We start from the raw sequence: 16326 nt of genomic DNA on the forward strand, positions 1-16326 counted from the left end.
CCTCCCAAGAAATGTTCGATGCATCCCTACTCAAAGCAGGCTGCATCCGTGCCAGCTAACATCACAAACCTCACCAAAGAGAAGCAGTTCCAGCCATCGCATTAGGGGTGAGTTAATTAAATGTTTGACCAAATATAGCAGGAACATATTTAAGTTGATAATTCTGTACGGCCCCTGAATGGTTTTATAAATATCCAAATGGCCCTTGGCAGAAAAAAGGTTCCCCACCCCTGTTATATAAAGACACATCTGCCCACACACAATCCCCATCCATCCTGATTCCCTCTCTCCCAGCAAAGGTCACGCCAAGGCAGAAATGCTGCGGCGGCCGCATGAGGTTTAGAAATAGTCCGAAAACTTGCCTCCCACAATTGACACATTTTAACCGCAACACTCTTTTCAAACTTTCCCGAAGATGGCTTGAAAACCGCGGATATTGAAACTCTTCTTGAGTTGATCTCTTTCCAGAATTTCACTCAATGCACAATTAAAAGTAGTCATGTGGGCAACTGGGCTAGGGCAAAGCTCATATTCAGCTCCTTGCAAGAATAGCCTGTTACAGTGCAGCAGCCGACTCTCTGGTCCCATTAAACTACACAACATGCACAATCAGGGTGACCAACAAGATTATATTAACTAACAAACAATAACATCACAAACATCTAACTGAACAAACACAACAACTGAAATCCCTTGCACGGCTGTTGTAACCAAACTATTTTCCACAAGTCTTTGCCTATTTGACATGTCGCACTGCATGCTGGGTACCCAAGGGCGCTGACGCTGATTATCTAGCTGTGCTCTGACTGCGTGATTTGAGTATTAGCTTTGGTCAGGTTTGGGACAAAGGTTAAGAAACGGTTGACATTTCAACGTGAAATTGCATGCAATTGCCATGTCATCCTGTGACCCTGCTCATTGCAGTGCACTGTCTTAGCCTATTGAACTATTCTCAGTGTGGAGAACCAATGTGGTCAGTTACTGTATAGAGAAGTAAGCTGTTTCTCCTGTGGCAAGCGTAATAATATTTGGCCAAAGTTTAAACAGCTGCAATTCAGTGATCTTTTGAGATATCAAGGCAGGGGCAGGCAGGCAGGTCTGTGTTGCTCTCAGCATCCTCTGCTGTTGCTCTCAGCATGCTCTGTTGCACTCTGTTGAGCAGGACTCTGCATGACCTGTAAAAGTGAAGAAAGGGTCCATGTCAGTAGTGAAAAATGAAGCTTTTTCCATCTACACTTGATATAAACTACAGTTTTGACTGTGAAATGCAGTGGAATTACTTGAACTTGAATCCAAATGTGTTGAACTGATGGAGACCTATGCAAAGTCACTCAAAACACGGGTTCGATTCCAGGCTCTGGCAAGAGTATTTAGCTCTAAACTTGTCAATATATACACATCTGACAAAAGACCAGCTCGACCTTTGCCTGTAAACAGTGATTCTGACTGTCAGAGACCTTTAAACAGCCTCACCTACTGAAATTGGCAAAAATAGCCTGGCTTACATAGGTCGCTTTCTCAGGGCGTATGATGAATGAAACAGGCTCGCCTTGAAAAATCTGATATACTGACTATCTTTAGCAGGCTCTTGTCTACAAAAAGCAGTTTTTGGAGTAGATACACCTAGTAGTACACATAGTAGGTACACCCTTGCACTTGTTGAGGTTCATGTTGTTTAATTGTTTAACTGTAACTTGTTCAACTACATGCTCTTATGGTTCTTCCCTTTGGGACTTATTTAGTTTTCACAATGTATGCTTCATGTTTTGGTTACCCGCAATGTCTGAGGCTATCTCGTTGTTATGATCAGTGTCCTATGCACTTTTGTAAAGCTCTCTTTTGGAAGTCGCTTTGGATAAAAGCATCTGCTAAATGCGTAAATGTAAACGGTCAATAAATTGGACTTTAAGCTTTAATTATTATTGTATTGATTTATTTTATTGCATTTATTTGAAAAGTTATTGTGATTGTATTTTATTGCATTGTATTGTGACTGTGCTTAATGTACCTGGCTGCATTTCCCTGCTGAGGATTAATAAAACAAATCTGTCTTTGTCGGTCTGTCGCATAGCTTATATCCAGGTTCTCTTTCTGTATTGTTATAATTTTCATTACTTTTCTGTCTCTACCTTCACTGTCTCCTTACAGTGAACAGGGAGACCTTCACCTCTACCCCCGGCCCCTCCGCAGACGATGCGGTGCCCCTGACCAATACCTCAGAGGAGTGCATAGAAGCCACTAGCTCTGATCCAGCGCTCTTCAGCATGATCCAAGCCCCCTCTCAGGATCTCTCCTCTGAACCAGACGGTGCTGCTGCTCCCTCTCCACTCAACCCAGCCACATCCTCCACTCAGCTTGATGCAGCCTTCTCTTGCTCACATGCCTCCTCAGCCCCAAGCTCCACAGCGGAAGTTGGAGGGGTTGGTGGAGGCGAAGCAGTGGCCTCGGAGGGAGCCAAGCCTAGACAACAGAGCCCCAACACCAGCACTTCAGACCCCCTGCCCCCAGGGTAAGCCAAATTGGCTGATTATCTGCGCCGTTATTTTATGTTTATCGGTATCGGTATTGTTTTATTTATTTTTATTATTCATTTGTTGCTTATTGCGGTTTCAATTTACTTCTTTAAGTTTTACAAAATGTTTACAGAATGCTGCCGGATGCTCCCTGCACTTTTTATGTTGTTATTACTATTAATGTTGTTATTATTAACAGTTCTCAGAATTAAAGATATGGTTAAAAATATAGCTGCAAGCAGCAATGGGGTGGCCAAGCAGGTCAGATGACCCAGAAGAAACTTTCGACATCCTCAGAAGAGTGTTCCGAGTACACGCAGCAAGTTTGGCGTGAATCCATCAAAGATTTGCTGAGATACGACACAACTTTCTGTTTGGCGGCTCTGCTGCCGATTTCGATTGGCTGTGACGGACAAACGGTTTCGAAAATCTAAAATCATTTTGATAGTTTGTGTGAGGATTGCATTGACTATAGCTTGTAGCTTGACTACAGGTAGCTAGCGACTGCGGTGTACCTGGCTTCCTTTGCAGTGGTTTACAGTCTCGCTAAACAGGGAATCAGAGACATGAAAAGCTTGTCGGCTTTGGCTGGATTCGAAACTCTGACGTTGACAGGAAACCAACTTATCCTAGTGAGCGATTCTCAGTGCTGCAAATCACAGTTCAGTTACTGGGTAAAAATATCTGCAGTTTTTCCTGTGGCAAGCGGTTGTCCGATTTGGCCAAGTTTAAACAGCTGTAATTCAGTCCTATTTTGACATGTCAAGGTGATTGTGGTGTGAAGATTATCTGTCCCAAATTTGGTGAATATTTGACACATTTTGTAGGAGGAGTAGGACAAAAACGTTTTATTTATTCATTCAAAATGGCGGCATTAATTCTGCTGGTATCACAAGTTAACATGTGCCAGACACGATCGCCGCCCTAGAGGTTATAGGACACATATCTACAAAGCACAATAAATCTGACTCTTTTTGAGTATAGATCCCCTGAGAATGAAACATTATCATTACCATTATACTGTTAGACAGCTACTGTGGCATACCTGGCTTCACTAAACAGATAAACCAGTATCATGACATGCTTGATGACTGTGGCTGGGTTCAAACCTATGACCTTGCACTTCAGAGGAACCCGTCGTATCCCAGTGAGCTATTCTCACTGCAGGGAATTGCTGTGTACAGTTACTGTATACCAAAAGTAAGCCGTTTCTCCTGTGCCATGCGTGGTCAGATTTGGCCCAAGTTGTTGCCCCAACAGCTGTAATTCAGTCCTATTTTGACGTCAAGGTGATTGACCTTGAGAAATATCACGAGACATAGGAATCACTTAAATACAACAAACAAATCAACCGTTATTGGTCAAAACACAGTTTTGCCTATTGTAGCGCCCCCTAGAGAGCTCAAACTCCGAGGGAGTCAGGTGGCTGAGCGGTGAGGGAGTCGGACTAGTAATCCGAAGGTTGCCAGTTCGATTCCCGGTCATGCCAACTGACGTTGTGTCCTTGGGCAAGGCACTTCACCCTACTTGCCTCGGGGGAATGTCCCTGTACTTACTGTAAGTCGCTCTGGATAAGAGCGTCTGCTAAATGACTAAATGTAAATGTAAATGTAAATGACCCTACCTTTTTCGGACCTCTTAATAACAGGGTCATGAATCCATACATCAAGTTTGGAGTCAATGCATCAAAGATTCACTAAGATATGACCTCACTTCCCTTTTTCCGGATCAGTTGCTGAATTTGATTGGCTGTAACTAACAAACGGTTGCGAAAATCAAAGCTCCAGGGGATAACCTTTGTGAGGCTTGGTCTGAAGATCATCTGTGGCAATTTTGAAGAAGATTCGACAAGAATTGTAGGAGAAGTAGCGAAAAAACGTTTCTCCTTAACATTCAAAATGGCGGAGAATCTATATGACTGGTTATGACGTCATAGTGTGCGTTGAACTTGTCTTGATCCAGGGAATCCAATGATACCTCATTTTGGAAAATGCGGCATATGGTTCAAAAGTAACGTGTGTAAACACACCCTCAACTTTGACCCATTGTTGGCGCTAGAGGGTTTGAAATGGAGACATGAAACTTGGTGAAATTGATGAGGGGACTGGTCCCAAAGAGTGTGCCAAATTCGCGGCTTGGCCACCAATAATAAGAAAAGGTATAAACCCTTAAGGTGGCTTCGCCGCTTTGCAACTTGGCCACCAATAATTTAAAGAGTCTTTGTCAGAGGCCTTTTTATTCTTAATTTTGATATTCATTTTCATTTTTACACTAGTCATATATATTGGTTCAAAATATCGGTTATCTGTCTACTTGATCTGTAATCATCGGTATCAGCATCGGTCCTGAAAAACGCATATTGGTCGACCCCTAGTGTGAAAGAAGGTGTTTGGACATTGAGTATGTGGACATTTGAAAGAAGGTGTTTTGTAAAAACAAGTTGTATTTATTATGTTTTGGGCTCCGGATTATTGGTCTGCATGGAATTGTTTGTGTGTGCGTGCTTAGGTGGGAGCAGAGAAAGGACCCCCACGGGAGAACCTACTATGTGGATCACAATACCAGAACCACCACATGGGAGAGACCACAGCCTTTACCGACAGGGTCAGTCATCAAACGTGTCTCTGTTTATTACCTTTGAAAGGAAAAACACACACACACACACACACACTGGTGTCATTCCTTTGGACTATAAAACCCAATCTTGCATTATATCTTCTCTGTAGACCTTATTAAGTGTGTACATGTTACCAAGATGTTACTACAATCTTGCTTAAACTTTGGTAAGCAAACTGGAACAATGGTAAGCTTTTATTTGTTTTCAGTGTGATTGTTTCCCATGACTAGACAGTAACATAACCCCTCACAATTTTAGCGGATTTTATGTCAGTTTACTTCTGACATTCTGATCTGTCTCACTCTCTCCCACCTTCTGTGTCTATTTGTGTGTCAGCTGGGAAAGGCGCGTGGACGACCGGGGGCGCATCTACTACGTGGATCACAACACCAGGACCACCACTTGGCAGAGGCCCACCATGGAGTCAGTCCGCAACTTCGAACAGTGGCAGTCCCAGCGCAGTCAGCTGCAAGGAGCTATGCACCAGTTCAACCAGAGATACCTCTACTCGGTACACACACAAGAAAGCCCACACACAGACCACAAGTGCACATGTGTTCACATTTACATTTAGTCATTTAGCAGACGCTCTTATCCAGAGCGACTTACAGTAAGTACAGGGACATTCCCCCGAGGCAAGTAGGGTGAAGTGCCTTGCCCAAGGACACAACATCAGTTGGCATGACCGGGAATTGAACTGGCAACCTTCGGATTACTAGCCCGATTCCCTCACCGCTCAGCCACCTGACTCCCTCGTTAAAACTGTGTTAAAACTAGTGGTGGGCCGTTATCGGCGTTAACGCGCGTTATCGCTCTGCGACTCTTATCGGCGATAAAAAAAATATCGCTGTTAATCTAGTCTCAAAGCTGGGTTGGGAGCTGGGTTTATACTACGCAAGCTATGATGACTTTCACCTTGATATTTTAGCGCGGATGTATACCTAGCCGAATTGCACTGTAGGGGGCGAGAACCAGTCTTCGAACCTGTGTGTATGCCTTGTGTATGAAATTATCACATCAAACGTGACGTGCTAACATGGATGCAGCTATGAAGCCGCCTGGTTTGCTTCAGGGAAAATGTATTTATAAGAAGCTTCCCAATGGAAACCTCGACAAAACTAAGGTTGTTTGCACCTTGTGCTATGCGGAATTAGTTTAATGTAGGAGTTCTTCCAGTCTCAAATACCACCTAAACGCAAAGCATCCCGTAGCTAATGCGGAAGATGCCGGGCCAAGCACTGATGTAGCGCAGGGGAAGAGTCGTCGTCAAACTACGATGTTCGAGTGCAACCGAGGCAAGCCCGTCAGCACAGCTCTATCAGCCAAGCTAACTAATCTAATAAACAGTTAATAAACACAAGTACATCTTATTGAACATAATTTATTTTCATCACCAATTATCATAGTAGAACAGCTTTCTCAAGCAGTTTGCGATGCATTTTGGAAACAGGAGATGAGCTCCTGGTCTAATGCGCCACCTGGCTTGAGAAACCCGTTCTCAAAGACTTACTTTTAGTCATTATTTGCGTAGCACACATATTCTGAATGCCTTCGGCGGAATTCAAATGAGCCATTTTAATCTAGATTAATCTAGAGTAACGCCAAGATTACAGTGAGATTAATCTAGATTTAAAAAAAATTATCTATACCCACCACTAGTTAAAACACACACACACACCTTGGTTGATTGCTACCAATTACCCATTATAATGTGACAGTGATCCCACAATTTTCTTCAACACAAAACAGTGTAAATAATGGATAGGCTTACCATTATTAACTGGAATCTGTCACATTTTAAAACTAAAAGGCAGACATGGCAAGTATGCATATTATAACAAATCTAATCCAAATTCATTTGTACAGAAATTTTTACAAGCAATGTCACAGAGGGCTTCACAGATGCACACAGATCAGCACCGATGACCAACCTACACCCTCAGAGAAGAAAAACACCCAAAATATAAGCTTAGGCTCTGTTGAATAGCAGATGGCAGCTTCATTGGGGCAGCTGTGGCTCAGGGGGATAAAGAGGGTCGTCTGTTAATCGCAAGGTTGGCAGTTCGATCCCCGACTCCTCCGAGGCCATGTACCTACCGAAGTATCCTTGAGCAAGACTCTGAACCCCAAGTTGCTCCCGTTGGGCAGGCCGGTGCCTTGCATGGTAGCTCGCTGCCGTCGGTGTGTGAGTGTGAGTATGAATGGGTGAATGAGAGGCAAACATTGTAAAGCGCTTTGAGTGCCGCTAAGGTAGAAATGCGCTATATAAATGCAGTCCATTTAGCATTTACTGAAACATAAGGTCTGTTCCAGAGGAGAGAAGCCTCCCCACCCCCTTATTTGGACGAATTTGGGAATTATCCAAATAAATCTAGCAGTTAAAATGATTTGTAAGTAAATGTCTTATTTTAGCAATGTTACCTAGATAGAAAAATGCTATTAAGATGGCATTCATATCAGAGGCAGGATCCATTGACCCCAAGATTTTGTCTTAGGGACATTTTGATGTCATTAACTTCCGTGGCGAGGTCAGATAACTCTTTTCTGTGATTTATTTGTTGTTGCTAGAAGTAGCTCCTCCATTTTAGCACCCTCCAAGTTGAGAAGGAGAAAATTGTAGGTTGTCCGGGTTGTTATTGTAGAGACACATGTTTCTATACTATGTCAATGGAACACAAATATTATTTTGACTCAAGTCTCACAGGTCCAAAATGTGTTAAGAATGACAACAAACCATCTTCCTTAGGGGTGACACAGAAAACACAACACACTTGATGTTATTACACCATCCTGATTGGCCAGTCAGAGCTCTATCTGTCAGACAATTCCACTTCCACCACCCCTACCCCAGTGACATGCGGTGAGGTTTGTGGCTGGGGAGGCACTGACTCTTTCAAAGTCAGATTTACAAATACATGAATTCAACAGAGCAGCATCAATTCACCATTCAACTGGCTGCTTGCACATTGCCAATGGTTATTTTCATATCCCATATCAGCATTCTTTACACACACATATTTGGCCAAAGAAACGCATTAAATTTATAGAGGCTCAGAGAGAGCGCATTTGTTCCGCATCGTCCGTGTTCTTAAGTTGCCATCACAATACCACAATTCATACTCATTCAATAGAAATGAAAGTATATACAGTCCATAACAGAAAGACAAATGTTGTTTTATTCTTTAAAATAACTAAATTTTTCTTATCTGGTTTTATATAATGTTGTTATCTTCTTTCCCGTCGTTTGAAGCAAATCTTTTAGCTCCGGGCATCGATCTTCCATGATTTATCACTTCCAGTTTTGATTGAAAGTCCAGTTTTGAGAAATGTTAAGCTTATGTATATGCAAGATATGCAAGATTATATATATATATATATATATATAATCTTATAATCAGTCAGGGCAAAAAAATACAAATAAACGATAGGGTGCTCTTTTTCTATTTGACTTTTTTAGCTAGCAACAACCATACATTTGTCTGTAATACATGAAGAAGAACAAAAGCAGAACAAGCCCGTGTGCTCACACACGCCCCCTTCAGTGAGGCAGAGGTACTGGCTGCCTCCCCTCCTGCTTTTTCACTGCGGCGTTATGTACGATCAGCAAGACTAATTTGTTATACAAATACGTAAAATACATGACCAAGACTATGAAATGTGAGGACATATAATAAAAATGTGTACAAACATTACATTGGTGACATACAGAGAGATGAAATTGCACGTGTTCAAATTGAGCAAAAAAATTTGCAGCTCAGCCCAGTTTTTGTGGGATTGCGCAATCCGAGAGGAGGCACAGCTAGTCGCTGCCTCCTTCCGCTTCTTTCCCCATATTTTAACAGGAAAATACACAAATTCAGCGACATTGGCTATAAAAATCATTGGAATCATCCAATAATTATATTTCTATCACAGATCAGTGGACAAATATTATTATGTTATATCATTCGTTTTTTACATTTCATGATGATACAGGGGAGGCACTGCCTCCCTTGCCTCCCCTGACCGCACGTCACTGCCCTACCCTTTACACCCCTTTTACCTGTCTTTGACAGAAACTGTGGGTCTTTGAACCAGGCCATAATCTCATCTACTCTTGATGATGATTAACTCACACAACACAGACTCAGAGAGACAACGTTGTCAGGCCTGACTTAGTGCTAGCTTACTTGTCCGCCGGCTAGCCAGTTGTACAGTCTTAGCAATTCACCTAATTTGGAATATATATATTTTTTTGTTTTGGTTCCTGGACCTATTTTGACGTGTACATCCCCATCTCTTGCATTCAGGCTTCGATGATGTCAGCGGAAAATGACCCTCTGGGGCCGCTGCCTCCTGGCTGGGGTAAGTTATGGAGGGAAGAGGCCAGGGAGCCACCAGTGATGGCGTTAGTGGTTTGGGTTAGGGACTGCTACCCTTTGACCTTCTCAGGTTTACCATTTCAGAGAATTTCATTGCACCTTGGTTTTCTTGGTTGCGGAGTGTGCTCTCCAATCTATTGTGGCAGTTGCATGCCTCAAACATTGACTTCTTAGGTTTTTTTTCTCCCTTTCCCTCCCTGTTTGTCTCTCCATCTTTCTGTTTCTCTCTCCCACTCTCTCAAACATAAATATATGTTTTAGTTTCTACTATCCCTGTCCCTCATTCTTGTTCTTATGTGCATTTCACCTCTGCTATCCTCTTTCTTATCAAAATGATGAGCGATCAGTATAACAGTGTCAGATAACACTATCTGCATAACTCTCATCACTTGCTTTAAATCATGCCCAAGATATCAAGATCATGTTCCGATCAGTGTAGTCAGTGGTAGCTTGTCAGAGACCGACTCATTTTGAAACATGGCTATCGTATGAATGTAATGTTGTTGCCTGTGCTACAAGCATACTGGCCTGTAATATGAAGAGACTCTTATTTAATTTAATCTTAAGGCGTACATATCAATGCAATAAAATGAGCAATATGCAAAGATGCACCGAATACCAATGGGATATGAAACCAATGAAACAATCCCACAAAATGCACATTTTGTGATTAATCAAGCATAGCTAGAACGGTCAACCTTGACCACAAATGTGTGGTTATTTTTGTGTTAACCGTCCTCCACATCCCCACTCTCCCCCCAGAACGACGTGTTGACTCCAACGATCGTGTGTACTTTGTCAACCACAACACGAAGACCACACAGTGGGAGGACCCACGCACACAAGGGTGAGCCATAGCTCTGCTGAGACCCCCTGCCTGCCACCTATTTTGCACTCCTTAGCACATTTTATATTGGCACAGAGGCTGTATTCATGCACAACCAGCAAAAAACAGTTCAGAGCAGTTTAGTATCCTTGCTTTCACTCTAAACGATTGTTCTACCCAAGTGTCTGCCCATTTTTTTATATGTGTGTGTGTCTACAGGCTACAGAATGAAGACCCTCTCCCTGAGGGCTGGGAGATACGGTACACACGTGAGGGGGTCCGGTACTTTGTGGATCACAACACACGGACCACTACGTTCAATGACCCACGCACCGGAAAGTCTTCTGTGTAAGTACATGGACTACTTAATGCTCCTTAAAAATAAAGTTTAACTTCTCCCCCCAATGCTATTCCACTTATCTGGAATGTGGATTTAGTTGTGAAATCTAATCCAAAGTAGAAATACTAATTTTAGAAATGCTGGTCTCAATGATGTCTCAATTACCCACTTCTAAGGAAACATGTCATCACAGTTAAAGCATTGTGAACAACAATAAAACAGAATTTTGAAATTCTTAAATTAAAATAGGCTTCAAACTTTTTTTATTCTGCTCCTCGTGCCATAATTGAAGAAGTCAATTTAAATAATTTGACAATAACCTCTGTCTGGCTTATTCTGACATTTGTTTTCTTCATATCGGTCGTCTCAGCACCAAAGGTCCTCAGATTGCCTATGAGCGCAGTTTCAGGTGGAAGCTAGCACATTTCCGTTATCTGTGTCAGGTAATACTTTCTCTCCTTTCTCTCTTTTTCCGAGAAAAAATTATGAAATACATGATTCAATTCAAATCTTGTCAGCAATTCTGTAAATCACTTCCCATACACCAACATGTATGGCATTAAGATGTTATTGACCTCACACAAGACAATCTTGACACGTTTGGTTTCTCAAACACCTTTTCTGTTCTTTACTCAGTCCAATGCACTCCCCAGCCATGTGAAGATTACGGTATCAAGGCAGACTTTATTTGAAGACTCTTTCCAGCAAGTAAGAGACTTGACTTTTCTATGTCGTGTTTTTATGTTTTAAACAGAATTCCACACTGGAAAGCACCTATCTGCATATGCACTTGCACACGCAATGCAAATACATTCTCACACATTAACTTGCTATACAGTACATACACACACACACACACACAAATACATAGGTATTAGGAGTGTAACTAATATCATTTACTTTTGGATTTACTAACAGCTGCTTTGCACAAAATTGTTTATGCAAATAATTTAAATGTGAGCATGCCATATGTGACATTTTTATTATTTAGTGTTAACTGAATGTTTGATTCAGTGTTGCTAACTGTGTGTACATTTCCAGATTATGGCCCTAAAGCCCTATGACCTGAGAAGACGATTATACGTCATCTTCAGAGGGGAGGAGGGACTAGATTACGGTGGTTTAGCCAGGTAAGTGACAAACACATCAGGTTCCCTCTAACTCACATCTGGAGCTTTCTAACGCCTGGGACACACTGGCTGCGAAGCGCCGCAAAGGTACATGAAAGGCGCGAGCTGTTCACACTAGATGCGCATTTCTCTGTGCCGGTCACCAAGCCTTCCATCTCCTCTGAGCTTTCCTTTTTCACATGTAAAGCTGACATGGTACATAAACATGGCACAGGCTATATTTAGGCTACTTGTTGCTCCAACAGCCGTTGCAACAGCATCCCAACATAAAATAAAATATGTGCTGTGGGTTATACAACTCCTTATACCATGGTCTGGGTGAATACTCGATTCTGATTGGCTGCAGGGGTGTCCATTATCGGGTGATAACGGACACCTACTACGTAATTGCAGCAAAACTGTATTTTCACCGTTCTAAATTATTCCGCTGGCTACATAGTATATGAGCCCGTACAAAGTGTCTGAAATAAGTAACCATAACAACAGGGACGGAGTCAAAGCTTCCATTTACAATTTTGAAAGACTTTAACAAGCTAACTTGTATTTACAACATTGAGTGACTTCAATATTTATTTTAACCTATTTTAAAAATTTTACTTTTCTGAATGTAGTGTGTCAGTGTCACGTAACCGCTCATCTCACATCCCATTCGCTATTCACCTCGCTAGTCAATCTACTGCAGACAGGCTGCGGCCAACACGACAGTAGCAGCAACTCTACACATGGCCGATTATTTTCTTCTTAAAAATCTAGATTTTATTTGGGGACAATGGCTCAATAGCTGGCTAGTCATGTTGTTAAACATACTGTCAAATTATAACTACTGTTTGGAGAAAATGTCAACTTTGATGCGGTCATCTCACATCCATTTTCTATTCAACTCGCTCCACAGGCTGCGGCCGTACTGTAGCCTAGTACTAGTATGGCCGATACTTTGTTCGTGAAAATCTTGATATTGATTTTGGGACAGTGACATGGCTGGTTAGCTAGCAAATCTTATTGTCAAACATACTGTAAAATTATATTTACTGTTTGTCAACCATCCATAAAATAGTTACTGTAATGTTATACCTACTGCCAGTAGCGAACTGACCATCGGCAGCGCCATGTTTATTTTACATAAAGCTCCCAAAAATTTTTTCGCTCAAATCAGCCAAAAACCGTTGCTTGCGCGCCATGCGCGCTTGCATTAACTGTAGAACTCCCTACTAACATCACATCAAACCCAGAATGTGCATGCATTAGCAGGACACTTTGGTGGCGTATACGGGGCCGGTTCTGGTGGGCCGGTCTGGATCAAAGTCCAAGGCCTATTTTTACTCCCAGTCCGTCCCTGCCTACTGCATATTGAGCAAATTTAGATCGGTATTGCGCAACAATCGAGAGATGGCGATATGACCCGAGTATTGACGGTTATTTCGCACACTGGTAATCGGCTATAGCAGCCTCATAGTTCAATCAAAACGAATACATTTGGCAGACCGGTGGACATTACATTTACATTTAGTCATTTAGCAGACGCTCTTATCCATAGCGACTTACAGTAAGTACAGGGACATTCCCCCGAGGCAAGTAGGGTGAAGTGTCTTGCCCAAGGACACAGCGTCAGTTGGCATGACCGGGAATCGAACTGGCAACCTTCGGATTACTAGCCCGATTCCCTCACCGCTCAGCCGCCTGACTCCCTTCCCGTGTAAAAATTTACCTAATGTCTATGACAAACGTCCTTTTATGTTTTTCCCTTCTCGTGATATTTTCAGGCATTTATCCTACTCATATTGCATTCATTCATTAATAAAGAACCCCCTTCGAAGCTTATTCTAACAACAACGTTACCGGCAGTAGCTATCTCAAACAGTACCATCTGCTAACTGAAAATATGCCCCCAAAAACGTAAATAAGCTTGACATTTATTTAGGGGAAAGTCGCTCATTCATAAAAAGCTAACTGGTAGCGATCATTGTCAGTAACAACGCAAAATGCGATATAGCCCTGTTTGGAGAAGCTGCCCCGGTAAATTGTACTACTACAGTACAGTACCAGACTACTGTTCGTCTTGATTACGTTGGTTGAAATCGATAACGTTCCGTTGTACGGTTTAGGCTGAAATTAATTATTTTCATGAACAGATTGACAACGTTTAGGCTGTGGCAATGAAGTTCAGGTTAGTAGTCAGATAGTTTCACCTATTGAAATACTTTTGATCTAAGTAAGGGGAGTGCCGAACATGTTCTGTCGCCGTTCCTAAACAGCTGTGGAGATGTTTTTGTTAGCTACAGTAGCTACTAGTGTGTCTCGCCTAGGCTACAGCGTTGCAGTGAGCTACACTGGTTTGAAACCACAGGTAATGATAATTTTACCAACAAATCATTTACTTGTAATCTAATGTCATAATAAATCCTACAACGAAAATTTATTTGTGAGGAATGTTTATTTTAACGATTGAAAACAGATGCATCATAGACCGCTGTAGTATGTGTTGCCCGGGCAACAGAGGCTAATGTCATGATGCTAATGCTTCAGTGAAATAGTAGGCTACTGTTTCCGAAAGTAGATGTACTTCCTTAATAATATCAGTTTATATTGTACATTACACTTCACAATTGTGTTTCATATCACAAAGTAAAATGGATAAATAGTTATCACCCTGGCCTCTTTGCTTGTGGCGTTCTGCAGCTGTCTTGCAGTAAAGCTATAGTTAGCCTAGCTATCCCCAAGTTAACAGATGCGAGACGAATGTTCTGCTACAGGTAGTCACGCGTGGTTTCGTGACGTTAGTAATGTTAGTGACTGTGGCTAGCAAATTAGCCACTGTTAGCTTCACTTTTCGCCACAAAAACGGAATTTGAGCCTAAACCGTGCAACAGAGAGTAAATACAAATACAAGCAACTCAATCGCTATGAATACAAAACTTTTGACACCTAGGTTGTGTATTGCAATGGAAGAATTCTAGTGGCACTGTGTAGATTTGAATAGTCAAGAGATGGCGGTTTCAATATAATTTATTTAGCTTGTACAAATTAAGAATTAACAAAGTACTTTGTGATCAGTCATAACGAAGGAGGTGCTAGCCACAGATCGTTCGCAAGAGTGATGAAGAACAACCCTAAAACCCTGCCTTATATAAACTTAGAACAAATGGTTCTTCTGATGGTCAATCCATCAATATGGCGGTCTCTGTGATTGGTCAGCACTGCTCAGTGGCAGTTTGAAACAATACATCTCCATACCTATTGTCCCACAGTTCTTTGATGTGGCATCTCTCTCCAAACCAGTAGATACTGAAGCCACAGGAGTCAAATGGTCAACTGACCTTTGTATGGACATCTTCAAACAAGTATTTAATTAACACCACCCATGCAACAGGAAGGGTCAGAGCAGCTTGATCAGTTCATCTTCTCCCTTTAGGCAACGGGAACTCAAGAATCCCCCCAACCTCCGTGCCTCTGGCTTCTTAGTCAGGCATCATAAAACAACACCATAAATACCTTAGACCAACCGCTACATCCATTTTACAGAGCTTGCATCCTTCAAAGTCCCAATTCATCATGTTACATATATATAAAACACATACATTATAACTATATTCTAAATTTCCACCACACTATGTAGTCCAAATATTGACTGAGACTTAGGGGGGCAAAAATAAATAATAATAAATATATATGTGAGAGAACAAAGGTTGTGCCCTTGCCGAAGGCAAAACACACCCAATAAATATAGCTGCAGGCAGCAATGGCGGGTTCCTCCTCAACATTGCAAACCATTACAAAATTGACATGACACAGACATGTATTTCCCGACAATTGAATCAATGGCTGATTTTAAGTCATTTTTTGAAATTCTTCACAAATTGTCACTGTAGAGAAATATCCATGCTGTTGACATTAGGGGTTTTTGAGACTTTTTTGTTCCCCATTGGCAATAAGGCATGCATACTTTCTGACATCTTGGCCTGATGGGGTCAAGATGCCACCCTTTTGAAAGTGACAACTTTGAAGCGTTTTCTGTCAGGCCATCTGTGCTCTGGTCAGGCCAATCATGCAGAGATCCATTGTTTAAAAGCTTTGATTACAACAATAACTTTATGAAAGTGAGGATACACTTCACTAAAGGAAGTGTGTAGGTTATGTACTACTACTGCTTGCTCTGCCCACACACTTTCCCCATCCATGCTGTTTCCCTCTTTCCCAGCACAGGTCATGCCAAGGCATAAATGCGGCAGCCGTATGAGTATTAGAAGTAGCCCAAAAAACACCATACACAGTGACACTGTTTTCAAAACTGAAACTGGTTAGAAGACCATGGCTATTAGAACTCTACCTGAATTGAGCTCTCTCTAGAGTCTCAGTCAAACACAACTGTCAAGAGTCATGTAGGGAACTGGACCAAGGTATAGCTAATGTCCAGCTGTTAGCAAGTGTACCTTGTGATGGTACAGCAGTTTGACAATACTTTATCATGGTCAGACTCTCTGATCCCATTAAACTACACAACATGCACAATCATGGTGACCAACAGTATTATCTTAACTAAAA

General features: G+C 41.8%; 1 protein-coding gene across 3 annotated transcripts in view; it reads left to right on the forward strand.

Moving 5' to 3' along the window:
- Positions 1-16326, forward strand: part of LOC136957792 (NEDD4-like E3 ubiquitin-protein ligase WWP1) — a 103836-nt gene that overhangs the window by 62360 nt on the left and 25150 nt on the right. For all 3 annotated transcript variants that reach the window (XM_067251973.1, XM_067251974.1, XM_067251975.1), the window contains 9 exons: positions 2149-2509; positions 5022-5117; positions 5467-5641; positions 9420-9474; positions 10254-10338; positions 10537-10665; positions 11028-11100; positions 11294-11365; positions 11699-11787. In XM_067251973.1, the coding sequence (XP_067108074.1) occupies positions 2149-2509; positions 5022-5117; positions 5467-5641; positions 9420-9474; positions 10254-10338; positions 10537-10665; positions 11028-11100; positions 11294-11365; positions 11699-11787 (1135 nt within the window). The remainder of the gene's footprint in view (positions 1-2148; positions 2510-5021; positions 5118-5466; positions 5642-9419; positions 9475-10253; positions 10339-10536; positions 10666-11027; positions 11101-11293; positions 11366-11698; positions 11788-16326) is intronic.

This window comes from Osmerus mordax, chromosome 15, assembly GCF_038355195.1.
Source record: "Osmerus mordax isolate fOsmMor3 chromosome 15, fOsmMor3.pri, whole genome shotgun sequence".
NCBI classification, from domain to species: domain Eukaryota; kingdom Metazoa; phylum Chordata; class Actinopteri; order Osmeriformes; family Osmeridae; genus Osmerus; species Osmerus mordax.